Here is a 24122-nt window from a genome sequence, read left to right as displayed (position 1 = left end):
CAAGAGGTCCTATTTATAGCTATAGTCTACAAAGTACATATTACTCCCATTCCAATGTGGGACTATACATAACTAACACTCTCCCTCAATATGTACCGAGCTTGTTACACATGTAATTAAAACGAGAACCAGTAAGAGACTTCGTGAAAATATCTGCTAGTTGATCATTTGATTTTCCAAACTTTGTAACAATATATCTCCAGAAAGTATTTTTTCTATGACAAAGTGATAGTCGATCTCAATGTGTTTAGTCCTCTCATGGAACACCAGATCTGACGCAATATGAAGAGCAACTTGGTTATCACATACCAGTTCCATCTTGCTGATTTCTCCGAACTTTAACTCCTTGAGCAACTGCTTGACCCAAACTAACTCACACGTTGCCATAGCCATGGCCCGATATTCGGCTTCGGCGCTAGAACGAGCAACTACATTCTGTTTCTTGCTCTTAAGAGACCAAATTACCTCCTACTAGAACATAATATCCAGATGTAAAACGTCTATCAGAAGGTGATCTTGCCCAATAAGCATCTGTGTACCCAACAATCTGCTCGTGGCCTCGATCCTCGAATAGTAATTCTTTGCCTGGAGCTCACTTTATATACCGAAGAATGCGAACAACTGCATCTCGGTGACTATCTCAGGGAGAATCCATAAACTGACTTACAACACTCATCGGAAAAGAAATGTCAGGTCTAGTCACTGTGAGGTAATTCAATTTGCCAACTAACCTCCTATATCTCGTGGGGTCTCTAAGAGGCTCTCCCTGTCCTCGCAGAAGCTTAGCATTCGAATCCATAGGAGAGTCAATAGGCCTGCAACCCATCATTCCAGTCTCCTCAAGAATGTCTAAGGCATACTTCCGCTGTGAAATAACAATACCTGAGCTAGATTGAGTGACCTCAATACCTAGAAAATACTTCAATCTACCCAGATCCTTAGTCTGGAAGTGCTGAAAGAGATGCTGCTTCAGATTAGTAATACCATCCTGAACATTGCCAGTAATAACAATATCATCAACATAAACCACCAAATAAATACACAGATTATGAGCATAATGCCGATAAAACACAGGGTGGTCAGCCTCACTACGAGTCATGCCGAACTCCTGAATAATTGTGCTGAACTTACCAAACTAAGCTCGAGGGGATTGTTTCAAACCATATAGTGACCTGCGCAATCTGCATACACAACCACTAAACTCCCCCTGAGCAACAAAACCAGATGGTTGCTCCATACAAAACCAGGTGGTTGCATTTTGTTGATTGCTTTTTGGTGCAAACTGGCTTTTGCACCTGATGTAGATGATATTTTAGACGCAATTGTTGATTTACACAACCTGTAATTACGCCTGTTGCACTGGCTTGGTGCAAATATTTATATAATATATTATTTACCCATAAAAAAAACCTCCTCCTCGAGATCACTGTGGAAAAAAGCATTCTTAATGTCTAACCGATAAAGATGCCAATGACGTACATCAGCCATGGACAAAAAGAGACGAACATATGCTACTTTAGCCACAGGAAAGAAAGTATCACTATAATCATGCCCAAAAATTTGAGTATATGCTTTTGCAACAAGACAAGCCTTAAGCTGATCAACCTGGCCATCCGGATCGACTTTGACTACATAAACCCAACGACAACCAACAATAGACTTACCTGCAGGAAAAAGAACAAGCTCCCAAGTGCCACTCGCATGTAAAGCAGACATCTCGTCAGTCATAACATGTCGCCATCCTGGATGAGATAATGCCTCACTTGTAGACTTAGGGATAGAAACAGTGGACAAAGAAGATATAAAAGCATAATGAGGTGATGACAGACGATGATAACTTAAATAGACATAGTGGGGATTAGGATTAAGTGTGGATCGTACACCTTTGCGGAGTGCAATTGGTTGACTAAGAGGAGACAAGTCCGCAGTAGGTGCAGAATCTGATGCAGGAACGTGAATCACCTGGGCCTGATGCTGGATGTGGACGATGATGATAAGTCAAGAGTGGCGGAGTTGCAGAAGGTTGAACTGGATTATGTGAAAGAACTGGAGCTATAGGTGGTGGAGCTACAACTGGAGTTGTAGGTGGTGGAACTAGAATTATAGGTGGTGGAGCTACAACTGGAGCTGTAGGTGGTGGAGCTGGAGATGTAGAGGAAGTTGAATGAGAGATAGTGACTGAATCTCCAAAAGATGAAACTGGTAGTACCTCAGAAATATCTAAGTGATTATCTGGACCTATGATGTATGATTGGGTTTCAAAGAAGGTAATATAAACAGACATAAGCTACCGCTGGAGGTCAGGAGAATAGTATCGATACCCCTTTTATGTTCTCGAGTAACTCAGAAATACGCATTTAAGAGCACGGGGAGCTAACTTATCTGTTCCTGGAGTAAGGTTATGGACAAAACAAGTGTCCAAAGATACGGGATGGAAGAGAGAACAAAGGTAAGTGGGGAAACATGACAGAGAATGGAACTTGGTTCTGAATAGCTGAAGATGACATACGATTAATAAGATAGCAAGATATAAGAACTGCATCCCCCCTCCCCCCCCCAAAAAAAAAAAAAAGCAACGGAGCATGAGATTGTATGAGTAGGGTACGAGCAGTTTCAATAAGATGTCTATTCTTTCTTTCAGCTACCCCATTTTGTTGAGATGTGTACGGACAAGATGTTTGATGAATAATCACATGAGATTCCATAAACTGCTGAAATGAGGAAGACAAATACTCTTGGGCATTATCACTATGAAATGTGCGAATAGAAATCCCAAATTGATTTTGAATTTCAGCGTGGAAGGTCTGGAAAATAGAAAACAGCTCAGAGCGACTTTATCAAAAATATCCAAGTGCACCTCGAATAATCATTAATGAAACTGACAAAGTAGCGAAATCCCAAGGTGGAACTGACCCGACTAGGACCCCAAACATCTGAATAGACTAAAGTGAAAGGTGACTCTACTCGATTATCAAGACACCGAGGGAAATGGGAGCGAGTATGCTTACCGAGCTGACAAGACTCACACTCTAGAGCTGACAAGTGAGATAAACCAGGTACCATTTTCTGAAGTTTTGACAAACTGGGATGTCCCAACCGTTTATGTAATAAATCTGGTGAATCAGTAACAGGACAAGTTGTTGAAGGAAGAAAAGATGTAAGTCCATGTGATTTAGCAAGGATAAGGTAATAAAGTCCATTTGAATTCATGCTCGGTACTAATGATCCGCCCCATTCTGCGTTCCTGTATAAAGGCATGATCATCAAGAAATAAAACAGCACATTTAAGCGATTTGGCTAAGCGACTAACAGCTATGAGATGACTATTGGGAACATAAAGAACTAAATCTAAAGGTAAGGAAGGAAGTGAGCTTGCTTGACCTATTGCAGTTGCCATGGTTTGAGACTCATTGGCCATTGTGACTCTCGGAATAGATTGAGAATAGGAAATAGTAGTGAAAAGAGATTTGTTACCAGAAATATGATCCGATGCACCTGAATCAATGACCCAAGACTCAGAGGATGAAGATTGGGATACACAAGTCACGCTATTACCTGTTTGAACAACAGAAGCTATCTCAGAAGATGTCTGCTTACATGCTTTGTACTGAAGGAACTCAATATAATCTACCAAAGAAACCATCCAACTATTCAAAGTATTGGTTCCAATGTCGCTGCAATTTGTAGTAGTAGGGTTAACTTGTTAAATAGTGGAAATCAGTAACTCCTGTGGGAGAACTGAAGAAATAGCAGGGAAAATAATGTTTACGGTAGAAAAGCAGAAGACTATTTTACACTGAAAACACTGTTCATACCGGAGAACACTGTAACTCGCCAGAAAATTGCAAAGTTATCGGATTTTGTCGTAATCAGCATGGATAAACTCGGAATTCTCTTGCGAGCAAGTTGTCATAAGGAAATGTTTTCAAAAAGTGTCCGGAAAGGCGCACATGGAGCATATCTCGCCGGAATCTGTTTTCTTTTTCTAGCACGTGATGGCGCGTAGGAAGGTATTTTCTGGTGGGGTTGACTAGAGTTTCGTCGCCTGAGCCTAAGGAGTCTTGTGATGGTGTTGGGTTTTGCACAACACCAACAGAAATTGATTTTGTTGCGGATAGCCTCTTAAGTCGCCGGAAAAATTGCACGGCGACGAGGTCTTTCTTCCCGGAATTCGCTGAAATGATGCACAACGATAAGTTGCTCACTAATGCTCTGATACTATGTCAGAATGCACAGAGAAAAATATTATTATTGATATTTGTTACTCGATATAATACAAGAGGTCCTATTTATAGCTAGTCTATGTTAGTTTGATAGTTAAATAGTAGTAAATAACCCTAATCCCATATGTATTAGGAGTAGGACATGTATTATATATATAGGGCTCATTGTATCATTGTCAATATTAATCAATAATATATTTTCTCCCGTGCATTCTCACATGGTATCAAAGCATTGGTGAGATAATTATCGTTGTGCGTCATTCCAACGACATCCGGGAAGAAATCAGTCGTCACCGTGCAATTTTCCGGTGATTCGAGTAGCTGTTTGCATTAAAACCACTTTTTACCGGTGTTGTGCATAAACTAACACTACCACAGTGTTCTCCGTCTCCGGGCGACCAAACCCCACAAAATCCCACCGGAAAAACCCATCCACGCGCCGACCGGAGTGATTTTTTCCCGGCGAGAATTGTCCACGCGCCGGCGCGTGGACCTCCTTCCGGTCAGTTTCTAACGAAACTCCTTTTGGACAGCCTTCTCAGGACATTATTCCGGGCCTACCCATCAAGTTTGCATCAGATTCCGACGATTTTTTTATTTTCCGGCGAGCTACAGTGTTTCCGGTGAACAGTACAGTGAAATAGTGATTTTCAAACAATTTTCTGACCTTTTCCGGCGTGAACATTATAATGTCATTCTCATTAGAAGCCTTAGACTCACAATTCGTTGGATCGAATGCATTAAATCCAATCCAGATGGTTTCTTTACCAGATTATATTAAGTTCCTTCAGTACAAAGCACGTAAACAGACATCTTTAGGATTAGCCTCCGCTGTTCCAACAAATAGTAGCATGACTTGTGTCTCCCAATCTTCACCTTCTGAGCCTTGGGTCATTGATTCAGGTGCATCTGATCATATTTCTGGTAACAAATCTCTTTTCACTAGTATTTCATATTCTCAAACTCTTCCAACAGTCACAATGGTCAATGGGTCTCAAGCCATGGCAACTGCAATAGGTCAAGCAAGTCTACTTCCTTCCTTACTTTTAGACTCAGTTATTTATGTTCCTGGTAGTACTTTTAATCTCATAGCCGTTAGTTGCTTAGCCAAATCACTTAAATCTGTTGTTTTATTTCTTGATGACCTTGTTTTTATACAGGAACGCAGTACAGGGCGGATCATTGGTACCGGACGTGAATCAGATGGACTTTATTACCTTATCCTTGCAAAATCACATAGACTCGCATCTTTTCTTCCTCCATTAACTTGTCCCGTTACAGATTCACTAGATTTATCACATAAACGGTTAGGACATCCTAGTTTGTCAAAACTTCAGAAAATGGTACCTGACTTATCTCACTTGTCCACTCTAGAGTGTGAGTCGTGTCAGCTCGGTAAGCATACCCGCTCCCATTTCCCGCGGCGTCTTGATAATTGAGCAGAGGCACCTTTTACTTTAGTCCATTCAGATGTTTGGGGTCCTAGTCGGGTTAGTTCTACCTTAGGATTCCGCTACTTTGTCAGTTTCATTGATGATTATTCCAGGTGCACTTGGATATTTTTGATGAAAAATTGATCTGGGTTGTTTTCTATTTTCCAGACCTTCCGCGCTGAAATTCAAAATCAATTTGGGGTTTCTATCCGCACATTTCGTAGTGATAATGCCCTAGAGTATTTGTCTTCCCCATTTTAGCTGTTTATGAACTCCCATGGTATTATTCATCAAACATCTTGTCCGTACACATCCCAACAAAATGGGGTAGCTGAAAGAAAGAATAGACATCTTATTGAAACTGCTCGTACCCCACTCATACAATTTCATGTTTCACTGCGTTTTTGGAGGATGCAGTTCTTACATCTTGTTATCTTATTAATTGTATGCCATCTTCAGCTATCCAAAATCAAGTTCCATTCTCTGTCCTGTTTCCCCACTTACCTTTGTTCTCTCTTCCACCCCGTGTCTTTGGGAGTACGTGCTTTGTTCATGACCTTACTCCAGGAAAAGATAAGTTAGCTCCTCGTGCTCTTAAGTGCATATTTCTGGGTTACTCGAGAACGCAAAAGGGATATCGATGTTATTCTCCTGACCTTCAGCGATTTCTTATGTCTGTTGATGTTACCTTCTTTGACACCCAATCATACTTCACAGGTCCAGTTAATCACTTAAATATTTCTGAGGTGCTACCTGTTCCTTCTTTTGGAGGTTCAGTCCCTATCTCCCATTCATCTTCCTCCATAGCTCCACCGCCTACAGTTCCAGTTGCAGCTCCACCACCTATAGCTCCAGTGCCACCACCGAGTCCAGTTCCACCACCTAGTCCAGTTCCACCAACTATAGCTCCAGTTCCACCACCTAGTCCAGTTCAACCTTCTACAGCTCCACCACTCCTGACTTATCATCGTCGTCTGCCCTCAACATCAGGCCCAGCTGATTCACGTCCTGCACCTAACCCTGCTAATACTGTGGACTTGTCTCCTTTTAATCAACCAATTGCACTACGAAAAGGTATACGGTCCACACTTAATCCTAATCCTCATTATATCGGTTTAAGTTACCATTGTCTCTCATCATCCCATTATGCATTTGTGTCATCTTTGTCCTCTGTTTCCATCCCTAAGTCTACAGGTGAAACACTCTCTCATCCCGGATGGCGACAGGCTATGATTGACGAGATGTCTGCTTTACATGCGAGTGATACTTGGGAGCTTGTTCCTCTTCCTTCGGGTAAATCGACTGTTGGTTGTCGTTGGGTGTATGCAGTCAAAGTTGGTCCAGATGGCCAGGTTGATCGACTTAAGGCTCATCTTGTTGCCAAGGATATACTCAGATATTTGGACTCGATTACAGTGATACTTTCTCTCGTGGCTAAAATTGCATCAGTCCGCCTTTTTCTATCCATGACTGCTATTCGCCATTGGCCTCTTTATCAGTTGGACATTAAGAATGCTTTTCTTCATGGTGACCTTGAGGATGAGGTTTATATGGAGCAACCACCTGGTTTTGTTGCTCAGGGGGAGTCTAGTGGCCTTGTATGTCGGTTGCGCCGGTCCCTCTATGGTCTAAAGCAGTCTCCTCGAGCCTGGTTTGGTAAGTTCAGCACAGTTATTCAGGAGTTTGACATGACTCGTAGTGAAGCTGATCACTCTGTATTTTATCGACATTCTGCTTCAAATCTCTGCATTTATCTGGTCGTTTATGTTGACGATATTGTTATTACCGGCAATGATCAGGATGGTATTAGTAAGTTGAAGCAACATCTCTTTCAGCACTTTCAGACTAAGGATCTGGGCAGATTAAAGTATTTTCTGGGTATTGAGGTCGCTCAATCTAGCTCAGGTATTGTGATCTCACAACGGAAGTATGCCTTAGATATTCTTGAGGAGACAAGAATGACAGGTTGTAGACCTGTTGACACTCCGATGGATCCGAATTCTAAACTTCTGCCAGGACAGGGGGAGCCTCTTAGCGATCCTGCAAGATATAGGCGGTTGGTTGGTAAATTAAATTACCTCACAGTGACTAGGCCTAACATTTCCTTTCCTGTGAGTGTTGTGAGTCAGTTTATGGATTCTCCCTGTGATAGTCATTGGGATGCAGTTGTCCGCATTATTCGGTATATAAAATCAGCTCCAAGCAAAGGCTTATTATTTGAGGATCGAGGTCATGAGCAGATCGTTGGATACTCAGATGCTGATTAGGCAGGATCACCTTCTGATAGACGTTCTACGTCTGGATATTGTTTTAGTAGGAGGAAATTTGGTGTCATGGAAGAGCAAAAAACAGAATGTGGTTGCTCGGTCTAGTGCAGAAGCAGAATATCGAGCAATGGCTATGGCCACATGTGAGCTAATTTGGATCAAACAGTTGCTCAAGGAGTTGAAATTTGGTGAGATTAGTTAGATGGGACTTGTGTGTGATAATCAAGCTGCTCTTCATATTGCGTCAAATCCAGTGTTCCATGAAAGAACTAAACACATCGAGATTGACTGTCACTTTGTTAGAGAAAAGATACTCTCGGGAGATATTGCTACAAAATTTGTGAAGTCGAATGATCAGCTTGCTGATATTTTCACCAAGTCCCTCACTGGTCCTCGTATTAGTTATATATGTAACAAGCTCGGTACATATGATTTATATGCACCAGCTTGAGGGAGAGTGTTAGTTTGATAGTTAAATAGTAGTAAATAACCTTAATCCCATATGTATTAGGAGTAGAACATGTATTATATATATATGGCTCATTGTATCATTGTCAATATTAATCAATAATATATTTTCTCCCGTGCATTCTCACAGTCTACAAAGTACATATTACTCCCATTCCAATGTGGGACTATACATAACTAACAATAAGCATGAACTTGATCGATGTTAGAGTCTCATATTTAGGAAGGTTTTCGTGCTTGTTCTTCGAATGTGAGCACTGTAGCCAATCAATAAAAGCTACTTGTAGTGGTAGATATTTCTGAACAAGTTCCTGGATAACAAGCCTAAAGGTTTTCTTTTAATGAGATTGATATTGATGATAGTGACAACACAGAGGGATCAACGCGTAAACTTGAAGGGCTAGGGGACTCCTTTAACTCAATAATGAAAGTTAGGATCGATAGGAGGAGGCCTTACCTCTTAGATGACCCAAGCAAGTTATTAATTTATTGGATGGATCCTCCTAACTGTAGTTACAGGAGAATGGACGTCAAATCCTTGGTATTAAAATGATGGAAGTTTTTGCGCCATTCTGTTTGATTCTTTGCCTGCATAATAAATTTCTTTTGAATCTACTTTTATATGTAACTTTATGAAAGAAACAAGTTGATTCTTTGTAAAAATGTTAAGACTACAGTACTGCTAATTGTTCTCTCAAACTCTCTTCCCTTGAAAGTATGTGCATTACTGCATTCAATTTGGTGGTTGAGGTAGGGGGTGAGGCTGCGTGGTGAATGCTGAACAGCTGAGGTTGTGTTGAATGAAGAGATAAAAGACACCCCAACTACATGCAACAAGAAACTGACTTTGCTATTTCTGCAAAGAGCACCAATCATCTGCACTTATTGGACCTGATACTTGCCCCAAGAGGTCACAAAAAGCATAAATGGTTCCTTGAATTGTACAATCCTACTTATCTACCTTTGTGTACTTCTTGTATGTTGGAAGACTCCTTGCTACCATACATCAACAAAATTTTACCTTCTAAAAAAAGGGAATATCATTTTTTCTTAAGTTAAATACTATAGGATACTAGTTACTGATTTGTCCCATTAAGCTTCACATTACATTGTTAGAGGGAGAATTTCTTTTTGATTCTTAAATCTGTCATTCTAAAATTGCTTTGTTTCTACTGTTAGGGGATCTCTGACTTGCAATTTTGGTGATTCTCTTCTCTGTTTTATTTTTAAATTTTTCTTTTCCTGCAGTTCTCAGAGCCATCTGGAATCGTTGAAGCAGAAAATGGTACTCTCTTTTCTATGTGCTGCGATTTATTTGGTTGATTGCTCACTCTCAGAGTGGGCCATGAAACTTTGCAGGAATAAGAGACGTTACTAATCTCAATGAAATTAGTGGTCTATCCTCAAAAGTTTATTTTTCCACAATATCCTCAAAAAGTTGACCTCATGATTTAATATAGCACTTTGACAAGTGTTGCATTTTCGTTATGAAAAGCACTATTCTTGCTTTCCTTGTCATTTACTATATGTTCAGATGATATTACCTAATTGCTTCTTCCTTCAAGTTCAATTTAGTCAGGAGCTCTATCACGTTCAATTTTTGTAAACCCATCTTAAGCTGCACCAGCAAGAAACCGTAGGAGTGCTAGTTATGCATGCTAGTAGTTTATAATTGATCAAGCAGAAATTCTTGCTAAAGCATAAAGTTTAAAGTATTTCCTTCTGTGGGAAGAGTTCTTTCTATGAAAGAAATCAAATTGTGGCACTGCTCAGTCCTTCTTGAACACGTCTGAAGTGTTCATTCCTGCATGAACACATTTTAACTGACCTCCTCCTCTCTTCCATATTTGTCCAAAGATCAGATGCAAATGTGTGGATGTGTGGGAGGGAGGGAGGTGCATACTGGGATTTTGGTGCATGAGAATTTGCACCTAAGGCGTATCACATCTCCTGACAGAGCGTGACTCCACTTATGTTCTAAAGAATATTGGTGTAAACAAGGCAACTGTTTCCTATACCTCTTTGGTGTGTGAGTGAGCGACTGGGTATTGACAGCAGAAAAGGCCAAAGAGAAGAAACCTGGGAGAAAGGCTGGGATGAATAAACACTTTTGACCACTTGAGTATCAATTGCTTAAGATTCAGTAATACTTTCTACAATGCATTCAATTGTTTGAGGAACTTTAGTCTCGTTGACAAGTTGAACCAAGAAATTGTATCCTGCGATGGTAATGGTATTCCAGATCTGAGATCCATGTCTTGAGTTAGACCATACTTTCGATTTTAGTTCAGTTTTATGATTTTTCTTATCTGACCCTTGATAGACCTAAAGAAAGTTCTAGAACTGCATTGTGTGATGCATACTGAATTTTGATCAGTAATCTGGAGCTAATTCATCATATCTTTTATTCAACTAATAGTAATTGTATGTATCTCTGTATTCATTTTTGAAAAGGTGACAGCTGAAACTTGTGTTTGACTCTGTTCTATGTTATCTTTTTCAGGAAGATTATACATAGCAGATACGAATAACAGTGTGATAAGATACTTAGACCTGAACAAGTCAGAAGTTGAAGTTCTTACTCTGGAGTTAAAAGGAGTGCAGCCACCACTTAAATCCAGATCTTTGAAGCGCCTTAGACGGCGTTCTGGAGCTGACTCACAGACTATTGTTGTTAATGGTGGTTCATCTAACGAGGGTACATTAAACTTAAGAATCTCGGTACCTGAAGGGTACCATTTCTCAAAGGTTCTCTTTCTCTCTTTCATGAATAAAAATTGTTTATGATACCTTTGCTTATTTGCCTTATGTAATTTGCTGCCTTCTACCAAAATGCAGGAAGCACAAAGTAAATTTAGCATAGATTTTGATCCAGATGCTGCTGCTGTTGTTGATTCCTTGGAGGGAAATCTCAGCCAAGAAGGTTCAGCAGTAGTGCACTTCAGAAGATCTTCTGCTTCAACATCCACCGGCAGAGTTTATTGCAAGGTACGGTTATCTGTAGATAGTATCTTTGAAGTTTGACTTTAATTCAGTCAAGTCTCTGGCTTGCATTTGCTTCCCTAAGCCATGGTTAGTGTATCTGTCGCCAATTTTATGAATAGAAGGCTTGTAGCTGATTATTATGTCTCACGCAGATACCAGGCAACGTTTCAAGCAAAATGAAGCATCAGTTGCTTCAAATTTGCCAATGACAATTTGACCTCTGTAGCGTGTGCTATGTCATTGACAGTGGCTTGCTATATATGTTTTTTATTAGCAATTGTTAGTAACAGCTCATGAAAAGAATAGTTATATACAGAAGCAATGCATGCCAATAGGATCAAACAATGTGGTTGTATATGTGCCTCGCTGTGATGTTGCTCTGTGAATTATCACTTTTCGAGCATTTTACTGTGAAATTTGCCTACGACTTTGAGACCTGTTACATATGAGCTAAATATTAAACAAGAACAGGATGCACTGTCTAATTTAAACTTGTAAAACCAATTTCAGGTATACTATTGCAAAGAAGATGAGGTTTGCTTGTACCAGTCTTTGACCTTTGAAGTACCATTTCAAGAGGTAAATCCTGATTCTGCCCCTGCCATGATCACACTTCCCTTTGATGTGAAGCCAAAAACATCCCCAAGTAGCTTACCGATACCGGAGAAGTGATTCATCGATCACAAACTTGTTTATAGTTACACATGTATTTATATTAAAATGTTTAGTTCGGTGTTTGCACTCTGTAATTATACTGAATTAAACATTTTAACCGTTAAAAGTTACAAAATAAAGTGTGAATACGTATTATAGCTATTACTAATTGATAAATGGATGTATAAAAGTCACACGTCATTTATTTACTGGTTTTGATTCAAACACCGGATGCAAATATTTTTTTTTTTCCATGTCGCTATAGCCTAAAGAGAGGCGCCAAGTCGGCCAACAATTTGGGATTCAATTGTTGTGCTTTGCGTTCAATTCAAGATATAGTACCATCTCATCCTACAAAATAATATTGGAATATATTTCAAAAGAGTTGATAATATTGATTAATTTAATAATGTCATAATCATGAGTCACGAGTTAACGAGCAACATGATCATTAATTGCATGATAAGCAAAGGATAAAGGAAAGGGACTCAGTCGTGTGCAATTGTCGTTTACTGGTCGGATGATGATTTTGCTGGCAGATGCTAATATCAATTATTTGGCTTCAACAGATTTTAGATATATTTTTATTGTTCTAAAGACCGTTGGTTAGTCTTTGATTTATCATATAATATTGTACTTTTAGAAAGAACGAAAAAAATTAGGAACCCTCTTAATCAAAATAATGCAAAGAAGAATAGCTTATATTCATATTATATTTGTTAATTGACAGCTTGCAACGCGTTTATTGCGCTAATTTGATGCATATGCTACTCTTAAGCCTAACATCTGTCTTATCTCCTTCCAAAGCACACCAATAAGTATGATTAAGTGAACATTCGTTTGTACCCCTAATTGTATTCTTTGCACCACCCAATTTATTTTTCATATTTAGGGGGGTTTTTTAGGAGAAATTTTCATAAAGCATTATCTTTTAGTAGTAATTAGCTATTTATAGATATCATTTGTTATATTACGGATTATAAATACCTTTTATGTGGTTATAAGATGTATTTGATGTATTTAAGCTATTGTATTCATGAATACAGTAGCAAAAATAGGCGTGAATCAGGGAAGTCCAGCTAATCAGTTGTTATATTCGAGTGTATTCGACTGTATTCATGGAGTGAAACATGGGATTACAGCTGGACAGATTATTGTATTCGACTGTATTCACGGCGTGAAATAAGGGATTATACTGTTTGTAAAACGGAAAGTGAATCAATTAACATAATAGACTCATAATATAACTCAACAAACTTAATTATAACACACAATTTTTGTATTTTCAGTTATAAAAAAAGATTCTCAACCGAAAATACCCCAAAAACATAGCAATCTTCAGAGAAATTATATAATACACCTGAATACATAAATTATATTAATTAAAAAAAACTTGTGAATACATTCATGGCATATAGCGAGACAGTGAATACAATGAAATACATAAAATACAGCGGGATACATTGAAATACAATGAGAAAAAAAGACAGTGAATACAATGAAATACAACGAGCCACATTGAATAGCAATGAAAAAAAGACAATGAATACAATGAAATACATGAAAATACATTGAAATATATTAACAGAAAATCAAGTTGTTCAGCCCCAAACTCCATCGTCTTTGTTCAAGAACAAACCAACCGGATTATATGTCGGCGGCTGCTGTCTTTGCAATCTTTAGGTTGCCAATGCCATTTAGTATAAAAATTATCAGGTCTACCATTCTCAGAACAACGAAAGCCTTCATCCAAGAACTTATAATCCTTTGATTTATACGGTGGATAACTTTCATCCCAAATCCAATTCCCATAAAAAAGATCACAACTTTCTGCTCCCTTTTCCAAAAAATCCAATTTTTCAGTCTTGTTATATGGAACAGACGATCCATTGAGCCCAATCCACGTAGCAAACAAGGATGTACAAACGAGGCCCTTTGTTTACTTTTCTGTAATCCAACAAAAGCAAACACAAGAATAAGCAAACAGTGAAAAAAAAAAGCAACCAAGTACACCCGGTGATGGCTCAAAAAGCTTCAAGCATTTGAATTTCTTGAAATTTTTAAATTGGGTCATTGTGTTGAAGAATCTAGGAGATGGGCTTTGTACAAATCCAGTGGAAGGAGGAGGAGATCAGAATTTTTAATGGGACGGGGGAAGAGAATGAGATGTATCAAAGTAGAGAGAGAAAGAAAATAGTGTAAATGATTAGTGTATTTAGTGGCTTAGGGCTAGGAAGTAACCAAAATTAAATATTTTGCTATAAACTTCAAAAGGTATCTATAGAATATAATTTTTTAAATTGTATTTGTTTAAAATAAATAACGCGTTAACCTTTGCTATAGGAGGTAAAATTCCTTTTTTTAAGGCAGGACTATCAACCTAAAATATTCGGTGGTTTTCTAGTTTTTATTATATGATTATTTATATTTGTATTTGTATTTGTATTTTGTACTTGGATATATGAGGGTTGGGGTGGGGTTAACGAGTGTAATTATCTTCCAAAGCAGGGACGATGGTAAATTTTTGCATATACTTTACAATGGTAAAGTCTTTCCGTCTGATCTGAAAGTGTGTGAAACTAATTTTCTAAAAATATAAGCATGAATTGGTAGTTACGAATTAGGGTTTATTATTATGGAAAAATGACACTGCTGTAGAAATGATAATCGAAAAAATATATAAAATTTATAGATTTTTATATTTATATATATTCTGTATGTTATATACAAATTTTATACATTTTTCGGCTATCAAATATAAATAGTTTCTGACGCGAGCTAAAAATGATAATACCACATTTATTAGTATCAAGCTTAATAACCCGATAAACGGGAAAATGAAGTGCCCGTGACACCACGGGCAAGGGGAGGAGTTTGTCTCTCAAATTCAAACACTATTAAAAACTAGTTTTCTAATCACAACTATACTTAAATAATTATCCATGTTATCTCGATACTCTAATTTTGTTTAAATCTACCGTTATGGTCAAAGAGTGCTGCAGAGATAGCTCCATGTTCTTAAGAGCGCAGAAAGTACGCTAATTAATACTATTAATCAGTTGTTAGTATTATTTAGTAGCATAGGTATAGTCTTCAAAAACACGAAATTAATCAGTCGTTATATTATTTAGTAGCATAGGTATAATCTTCAAAAACACGAAAAGGTCAAATGTTATGGATAAGTAAGAATATTAGCATGAAAGAATGATTTAATTAGAACAACAATTAAGAGATAGCATGTGGGAGTTGGTTAGCCATTCACCAAATGCAAGAAAAGTATATATACCATCTCGTGTAGGCTTTCTTGTGAAAGTGTTAGGAAATTTCTGCCTAATATATAGCAGCTTACAAGGCGCTGAACATGATTAATTAAAAAGAGGATCAATAATATGCTCAAATTTTGGCTTGATATCTTTGAATTTTAAAGAAATTTTAAGATTACGATCCTCGTTTTTCTGACTTTAATTAGTTCAAACTTCAAACTCACATTTGACTTATAATAAAAGCGTATACTCGAGCACTGAATCGGTAACAAATATTATTGTTCTGTTAATCTTAAACAAATTTTTAATTTGATTTTATTCTATATAGATTATAATTTATAAACTGCCCTAATTCGTTTGCCATCTTCCTTAAAAAATGTGTAAATTCTCTTTTTCTTCTCTTGTATAAATCAAAGTAGAAATATAAAGTTATAAACCATGATGCAAAAACAATAAAATTTTTGCCTAAACATATATAGTAAAGTCCTATCTTCTGATAATGAAGGGAAAAAAGGAAATAATTTATTATGGGCAAAACTTAAAATTAACCAGTAGTTCTCACCTTCTTATCCATGATTACATTAAAAACATATACTACATAATTGGTAGATTTCCAACAGTAACTAAAGTTTGCGAACCAGCTGTTTGAGCTTTTCCTATATATATAATTTTAAAAGAGAGATATCATTTTCTTTTATCTTGTCATATAATTAGTATTAAAATGCAAGTGGTAAATCAACATATGGAGTTTATAATTGATAATCTAGAAGCATGTGAGTGATAGCTGTTGATCACTGCTCTTACAATTGAAAATTTCTAATTAGTTTAATGACATTGAAGCATGTCTCACTAAAAGAGGCAAAACACTCTGGCATGTCACTGTGCCTAATAAATTGGCTTTGTCCAGTTTTTGTATTTTACATTATCCTTTTTTATCTCTTTTGGTTATTTATACATATATCTACACAAGGATTTAAGGGATTCTATTGCTGTGAGTTGTAAGATACATGCATGCTACTTCTATTTCAAGAAAACCGAAATTTAATTTCTTAATTCCTAAGTATATCTTAATTATAGAGATTATGATAAGGTTTTTTTTTTGGATTTCATTGAAATATCAAGGGAACTGTTATGCTTACGTTATTGGAGTGTAATGACAAAATTGGTTACTGAAAAATGCAAAATAAGAGATTACTTTCTCTACTTTTATAGCATACAAAAATGGAAAAAAACCGATCACTGTTCAGTGTAAATGCAAAGGTAAATCGGCGTGCTGCACCTAGTTTTTCAACTAACTAGTAACTATTAACGGTCAATTTGCACTATTACATCATTCTCATTCAAGAATATAGAAGAATTTTGGAATGAGAATGAGATTTGCTTACTTAGTGGAGAGTCCAAAAATTATTATTATTCATACGTAATGTAATTGTCATAAATAGAATGAGAATGAGAATGAGAATGCCACTCCAACATCTAGATATAAAGTAGAATATGTATGTTTATGGCATTTAAGTTATTTCCGATAGTGTAACAATTTATTTTCTTACTTTATCGGTAAATTTAACCTTAATAGCAAGTAATTTAATTTTCATTAAGTTATCAATTATAGTTATTACGATATTTATCTCTAAGTAATTTAGTTGTGTAAATTTTTTACACCGTGAAAGCATGTTCATAAAAGATCTTTTTTCTCTATTACGTTTGGTTCCCTCACTATTTAGCCTACATGCAAGGGCAACTCGGTGCACAAGGCATCCCACATTCATGCAGGGTTCGGGGTAGGACTGCACATTAAGGGGATATAAGGTAGACAACTTACCCTAATGCAAATATTAATGGTTGCTTTCACGGCTCGAACCTATGACTTATACGTCATACGAAGACAATTTTACCGTTACCTCAAATTCCACCGTTGCCTACATGCAAATATTTGTTTATCATCTTTATTTTTTTAAGAACAGAAAGAAAAATAGGAAACTATAGAAAGAACATTTATGTGGATGAAACTTCTCCACATTCAACAACAGGATTATGGATGAGTCCAAAGGCATCAAATTCATTGAAAAACAAATAAAAAGAAGGCAAAAAAAAAAGAAAAGGAAAAGCCAAGAATTTGATAGGAATTGCCATGAAAACAACCACATGCTCTTTTTCCCTCACCTCCCTTTTATCATTTCGTATTTGTGCATCACCCACTGATATAATCATTGCTGAGAATAATTAAAAGCAAATTCCAGTTGACCCCATATGACAACCAATCAATGGCTGCCACCACCCTCCTCTTTCTTCAATAGACCTTTTCCACATCATTTGCACATGACAATTAAACAAAATGAATGCTTTTATTTGTTTATATGATTATAGCACATTGCCCCCTTTTTTCCCCATTTTCCTTTCTTCAAGGATAGAAAATATTCGCAACTTATTTCTAACATGACTCGAATCTATAGATTGGAAGTAAAAAAATTGCCTATGCGAATTTGTTCATAATAATGTACCCAAAACAAAAAAGAGAAGATGCAAGTTGCAGTCACGGGCGAAGCTAGAGCTTCAATAACGAATTCAGTCGAACCTAATAGCTTTAGTGCAAATTTTATATTAGCCTTAAAAATTATTTAAATAAGTATAAATTCTTACCTTACAATAAAATGAAAAGTCTAGAATCTCGAACCAGTAACTTCAAATCCTGACTCTGCCTCTAGTTGCGAGTCTTTTTTTCAATTTTTATTTTTCATGGTCACAAATCACGAATCTCACTATTAGTACTTAAAACCATTTATAACTTAATTGAAGTGATATCAAATATCTTAAATTAAATTGCAAGTGATACTCACGATCTAGATTTGATCAATTTAAGACATATTATACTTTTTGTGGTGTAATAATAACGTCGTGTCTCAAATCCTTACCGATATCTCCCCCACAACTTTTCCTTCCCATTTCAATCAACAAACAAGAATAGATTCAATGAATTTTCTTTTTTTTGTCTGACATATTATGGAGTCCTCATCTTGTAGTGATTTTTCTTTCTTCTTTTTCGTAGTCATGGCTATCTTTTGGCATTGTTTGGTTTGGTGAAAGGTAAAAGTCAAGTTTGATAGGTTCTTATTGGTCACAATCTAAACGAATAGGATAAGTGATAAAATGCGTAAACATCAATTTCCTTATAGGATAATGACATTGATTGTGAACATTTATGTGTTATGTCACCAAAACAACTCTTTAAGTCTCTTAAATAATAATTACATTACACCAAATGAAGGATTAGGTTGACCTAATCAGTCTTTTTTTTTCAGGCTTACTCTACCTTTGTGAGCAAGATAACTTGATTCAACTAACATGCCTACTCCCTAGGGATATCCATTTCTAGTTATATATTTATTCTTTATAAATCAAGTACAAGTGCAAGGTGGATAGTGTCGATAGACTAATTAATTAGCTTTACTTCCATTTTGTAAAGCATTGTGTAATTGATAAGTCATTACGTTGATTTCTTCTAGAACTATAGAAGAGAGTAGTTCTAAGAATAAATTGACTTTTCGTTAGTAGTTTGATTAGAAAAAGTATTTTAGTTAAATTAAAGAGAAATAATGAAATAGTTTTTGTATGGGGTAACATTGGTTGATAGCACGTGGTCGAATGCATGGTAAAATGACACATGGAATCAGAGTTAGACAAAGGACGATTTGGGAAACAGCTAATACTGGATGCACCGCGTGTGACCAGTACCGGATGGATTCCGAGGGGAACAAATTCGGCGATAGAAGTTCAAAAGTTTGTCATCGGATAGCATTCAATGAGAGAATATTTGTTAGCATTAAATGAGCAGCCGTTACAAAGAATATTTGCATTCAAAGCTTGCCGTTATATATTAATTAGTAATACTTTTATTCTCATTTAAGAGGAGCTTGATCTCAGAATCGTGTTTCTCTAGGTAGAGCTGCAAATAGTGGGGTTAACATCCATTGGAGGGACATGAAAACATACTGCACACAAAAGATTTACTTTACTATTTTGCTCTCAATTTAACAACTTTCTTTTCGCTTTGTCATTTTTTTCGCTTCTCCTCTCGAAAACGTTGAGTTTGGAGCCAAGCTTATTGTTTTCTTTAATTTCAGTCGTTCCATCTTAATTTTAGTCCATTTTCTTCATTATTTTTAAATCAAATCAATTCGCTTGTCTATAAACCACGTTACAAATCCAATTGTATTGTTTTACGAGTAAACAGTTTTCAATGACAAGAAAAATGTTTAATTGTAATCATCTTTTTTATTGAATTATTCAACATGAAATAAAAGATTGCATTTGTACGTACAAGCTTATTTGATCACTAGTTAATTGATCCGCACTTCGCGCGGTAAGATAATTCATTTTTAAAATTTAGTTGATATAAAATAGATAAAGAATTTATAGCACAAAGAATTATTTTTAAAAAAAAGTTTAATCTTAGAAATAGAGCAAGAAAAATGCACAAATCTTCATACCTTATCCGTAAAGGGGTTTCAAGGAAGTCGCTTGGCATTCTGGTAAGAAACATTAGAACATAGAAATAAAAGATGAATATAAATAAACTCAAAAATAATTGACCAAAACATCATGAAAAAACTACATAACGATAAATTATTCATTGAGACGGGCACAAATGCCGTGAATAAATTAAAATACCAATGAAATATTTTGTATGAACAAACAATCAAATTCTAATAAAGTATTTCTCCATCACAATATTTCATATATATCCCAAAAGTAAGACAACTATAAAAGATAATAAAAATTTCAAAATTAGTAAATTAAAGCATTAAAATCAGTAATATAAATTTTAACTTCATAAAGAAAATTATTAACCTCAAAGGAAAAATGAATTGTTGAAGAACTTTCAAGAACTTTTTCTTTTTAGCGATCCAGGTTATTGTTCACACCATTCTGACATAAGAAAGCGGAATTATAAACTAAAATGGATAACAAAGAGAGATGAAAATGACAAATCAATAACATATGACTGGTCACCATGGTCGAAGAAAAAATTTGGAAGAAAAACTTGGTTAGTAAAGGATTTAAGAGAGAAATGGGCAAAAAAAAAAGATGGGTCAAGGGTAAAAAGAAGATTCGGTAGGATGATAACTTATTTTATAACTGAAAATTTTTGTGTGGAATTTGAATAGGAAAATAAAATTAAATGGATTATGGAATTGTAACTGAAATTTGTACAAAAATTGCAAAATTCAAGTGTAATCTTTTTATATTATTATATAGATATAGATGTTTCCTAAATGGGAAAAATTAAGTAAATTTACTTTGACAAAAAGAAGGTGCAGTAATTGATAAATCACTCGTCCTGCTAGCTGAAGTAGGAGCGACGTTACTTATTTAATATCTGAGAAAAAGAAACGGATAAGAAACATGGTTAACCACCATTTAATATTGTGGAAGGGTAACATAAACAAAATTATCAATTATGGGTCCCAAGCGACAACTACTATTAACTTTAATTCATTCATATAATTTGCTTATTAATGGAGTATGATGCATGTTTCAGTCAATTCACTTATTCACGACACAGAGACAGATGGATATTATAGCCACATATACGATATATGCATGTGCTGACACAGTAAATTAATATGGAGAATAAGAAACAGTTCAACAAATGGACAGCGAAGTAAATGACAATAATATTCTTCTCTAATTCAAAAAGTAGAAGTACTAATTATATGTATTTCCTATCTAATATTTCTTCTTTTGTTTTTCCAGTATCTAAGAAAATTTCCCTATATTATATGGTTACAAAATTTTATTTTCAAGAAACATAGTCATGTGTAATCCTCAACAAAAGAAGAATGAAACATTTCTTTTCTTCTTTTTAAAGATGAAGGCAGAGGTCAAAGTCCATAACCAACATAGAAAAGGCAAGCCTTTGACTCAAAGGTTTAGGCACAAGCCTAGCTACAGGTTCGTAGAACCTAGTAACTCTTGTTCAAATAATATATTTGGTATTTAAAATTAATTAAATATGTATAAATATTAAATTTAAAATTTAATCTCTAACATTCGAAGTTATCGTTTTAAACTTCAAAACTCTTAAAATTGAAATCCTGACTACATCTCGGCCTTTTGAGGGGAGGTAGAATAGCTATCTAAGTTTCCACCTGAAACCTATGCATCCGTAATTTGAAATTCTTATGAAATTTAACATTACAAATTTACAATAAGGGGAAACAAAAGATACAGAAAATGAAAATAGTGTCATTAAGAAAAAGGAAAAAAGAAAAGTAAAGAATAAGGGCGGGAAGAGAGAACCTCGGTGCACGAAAATGAAAGAGAGAGAAATGGGAAAAGGGAAAGCAATAAACAAAGGACGCGTGGCTTGTCCCCTTCTTCTTTTCCTATACAAAACTCACCCCTTCCCCCTCCCCATTTCCTTCAACTCTCCTCCCCCATTTCTCTCTCTCTCTCTCCCTCTTTCTCTCTCTACGTATTATTCATCCCATCCGCCACCTACCGCCGTCGCAGCCGCCGCAGCCGCCGCACTCACTACTCAGGTATTGTTTTTCAACTCAACTAGTGCTCTCTTTTTCTCGTTTTGTTGCTCTGATTTTCAATTTTTTTTTGTTTACACGGAGATTCCTGAGAATCGAATTTGATATAGTTGAGTCACTTTTGAATTCATTCTGTCAAACGAGTATCATGTTACTACTACCTTATGTGTATAGGTGTTTATGTACGGACACAAAAGCGTTGTTTTTGATTCACCTGATTTAGCATGTTTACACACAGAGAATCAGTTTCTGAAAAAGCTTTTATAACCTGTTTCAGAGTCTCATCGCCTCTTTTTTTCTTTTTCTGCAGCTTGCATCTATTAACAGAAGTACAATTCGTGAGAATCATTCCGAATTTGTATCACAGAATTGTCCCTTCTGATGGCGTCATCCTCTACCGTCTCGAATCCCGATGCTAACTTCAACCCTTCCCGAGAATCCAAGCGCAAAAAGAGAAGAAAAATTGGAGATGACGGCAAAAGTGAGCCAACCGCTAGCCTTGATCAATCGAGGTGGAGAACTCAAAACGAGCAGCAGATCTACTCTTCTAAACTTCTCCAGGCTCTCCGTCAAGTCCGCCGGAGTGATGATTGTCCGTCACCAGTTATCGCCGGACGCGCCGTCAGGGACACCGCCGACAGAGTCCTCGCCGTCACAGCCAAAGGAAGAAGTCGTTGGAGTAGAGCGATTCTCACTGGTCGGCTCAGCCTCAGGCTTAGCCAAATTAATAAGAAGCATAAGAAAGCTAAGGTGAACAGCAGCAATATAAAGTCGAAGAAACCGGCGGCGGCGAAGAAGCGATTACCGGCTTTGCAGCGGAAAGTTCGTGTTCTCGGCCGTTTAGTTCCCGGCTGTCAGAAACTCCCGTTTCCGAACCTTTTAGAAGAAACTACGGATTACATAGCAGCTTTAGAGATGCAAATCCGAGCGATGACTGTTCTGACCGGCCTCCTCACCGCCGGTGGAGCCGGATCAGTTGCATCTCACCCCGATCGGCTCGGCTAAGTGGCTCGTTACGATGCTGAGGTGTCTTTTTTTTTTTAAATTCTTTTTAATTTTTTTCTGAACTTTTTTTTGTTAATAATTGAGTTTTTATATTGGTGTATTTTGTTGTATACTTGTCCCCCCTCCCCTCTTTATCCTTTCTTTTGCTCTCAAAACTTCTACCTCTCCTCCACTTTGTTTACCTTTTTTATTTTTATTTTTCTTTGAATTTTTTATTGGAGTAGTATTTACTTTTTGTTTCTCTTGATGTCTTGCTTATGGATTAAAATTATATATTTATTTGTTAATTAATTTATTCATTAATTATTGGCTGATTAAGTAGACATGCCAGCTAATATCTTTTGTAATCGAACAAACAATTGTTTGATTCCCTTTCAATTTATTTGTTAATAAATTCATTAACTAATAATTTAAATGTTTCAAGAAGTTCAAGGTGAGTAAATAGAAAAGATAAGGTATTGGGTAAACTCGCCATATAATTATAAGGCAATTATATTGGACGGGAAATTACCTTTTTTTTACTCCTGGAAATGGATGAAGGCCTAGCTAGTGCCGTCTTTTCTCTTTCACTAACCATAGTACGATTTAATCGATATAATTAGGTAACAATATTTGTTAATTATCGTGTACACAGAACTTAATTAGTGAATATTGAAATGAAATTGATATACGAATAGCAAGAATCGATATTGCTGATTTTAAGTAGTTTGGAATTGAGCGGATCTTTGTTGTTACTGTATAAACTGATCATTCGTCTAATTTGATCGAACTATATTGAAATGTCAAATTTCAGTTACAAAATTTGACTCATAATAAAAGGACAGGGGATAGGGGTGGGCTAAGGCTAACAAAACCCCACAAATGCACATGAGGAAAAGCTGGCAAGTGGGGGAGAAGGAGAATAGGCCAAAACAAGAGTCTACAAAAGCGAGAGAGAGAGAGAGCCACATTTTCATGTGCTCCATTTTCAATCTCCTTTTAACTATCTTTTGCCCCCCTAGTCGTCCCACCCACTATCTCAGCACCCATGTGATATATATAAGTAAAGCGTTGAAACACCTACTATTGCTAATCCCTATTTCCCAATTCCCCCTACCTTTATTTTCGGTAATGTGAATGCTTTCCATCAAAAAAATCGATACCTTTTGGTTTGGTTTAGTTTTAGTTTTGAAATGTAAAAATGGATTAAATTTGGTTTGGTTTTGATTTTAATAAAAAAAAAAATCGAACCAAACTGAATATAAGAGTAGATATTTTAAATTCATTATTACACCTATATATATGT

The 24122-nt window shown here is 36.3% G+C and overlaps 2 protein-coding genes across 3 annotated transcripts in view; both read left to right on the top strand.

Moving 5' to 3' along the window:
* Positions 1–12239, top strand: part of LOC107823786 (protein SUPPRESSOR OF QUENCHING 1, chloroplastic-like) — a 33645-nt gene extending 21406 nt beyond the window's left edge. For both annotated transcript variants that reach the window (XM_075217599.1, XM_075217600.1), the window contains exons 25-28: positions 9640–9676; positions 10895–11139; positions 11230–11379; positions 11887–12239. In XM_075217599.1, coding sequence (XP_075073700.1) covers positions 9640–9676; positions 10895–11139; positions 11230–11379; positions 11887–12048 — 594 coding nt within the window. In that variant the 3' untranslated portion in view covers positions 12049–12239. The remainder of the gene's footprint in view (positions 1–9639; positions 9677–10894; positions 11140–11229; positions 11380–11886) is intronic.
* Positions 12240–21696: 9457 nt separating this feature from the next.
* Positions 21697–23048, top strand: LOC107806261 (transcription factor bHLH149-like). Its single transcript, XM_016630384.2, has 2 exons — positions 21697–21835; positions 22143–23048. The coding sequence occupies exon 2, from the start codon at positions 22214–22216 to the stop codon at positions 22835–22837; it is 624 nt and encodes a 207-aa protein (XP_016485870.1). The 5' UTR covers positions 21697–21835; positions 22143–22213; the 3' UTR covers positions 22838–23048.
* Positions 23049–24122: the final 1074 nt, after the last annotated feature.

This window comes from Nicotiana tabacum, chromosome 7 (assembly GCF_000715075.1).
Source record: "Nicotiana tabacum cultivar K326 chromosome 7, ASM71507v2, whole genome shotgun sequence".
Classification (NCBI taxonomy): Eukaryota; Viridiplantae; Streptophyta; class Magnoliopsida; order Solanales; family Solanaceae; genus Nicotiana; species Nicotiana tabacum.
This window is presented reverse-complemented; position numbering and strand designations above follow the sequence as displayed.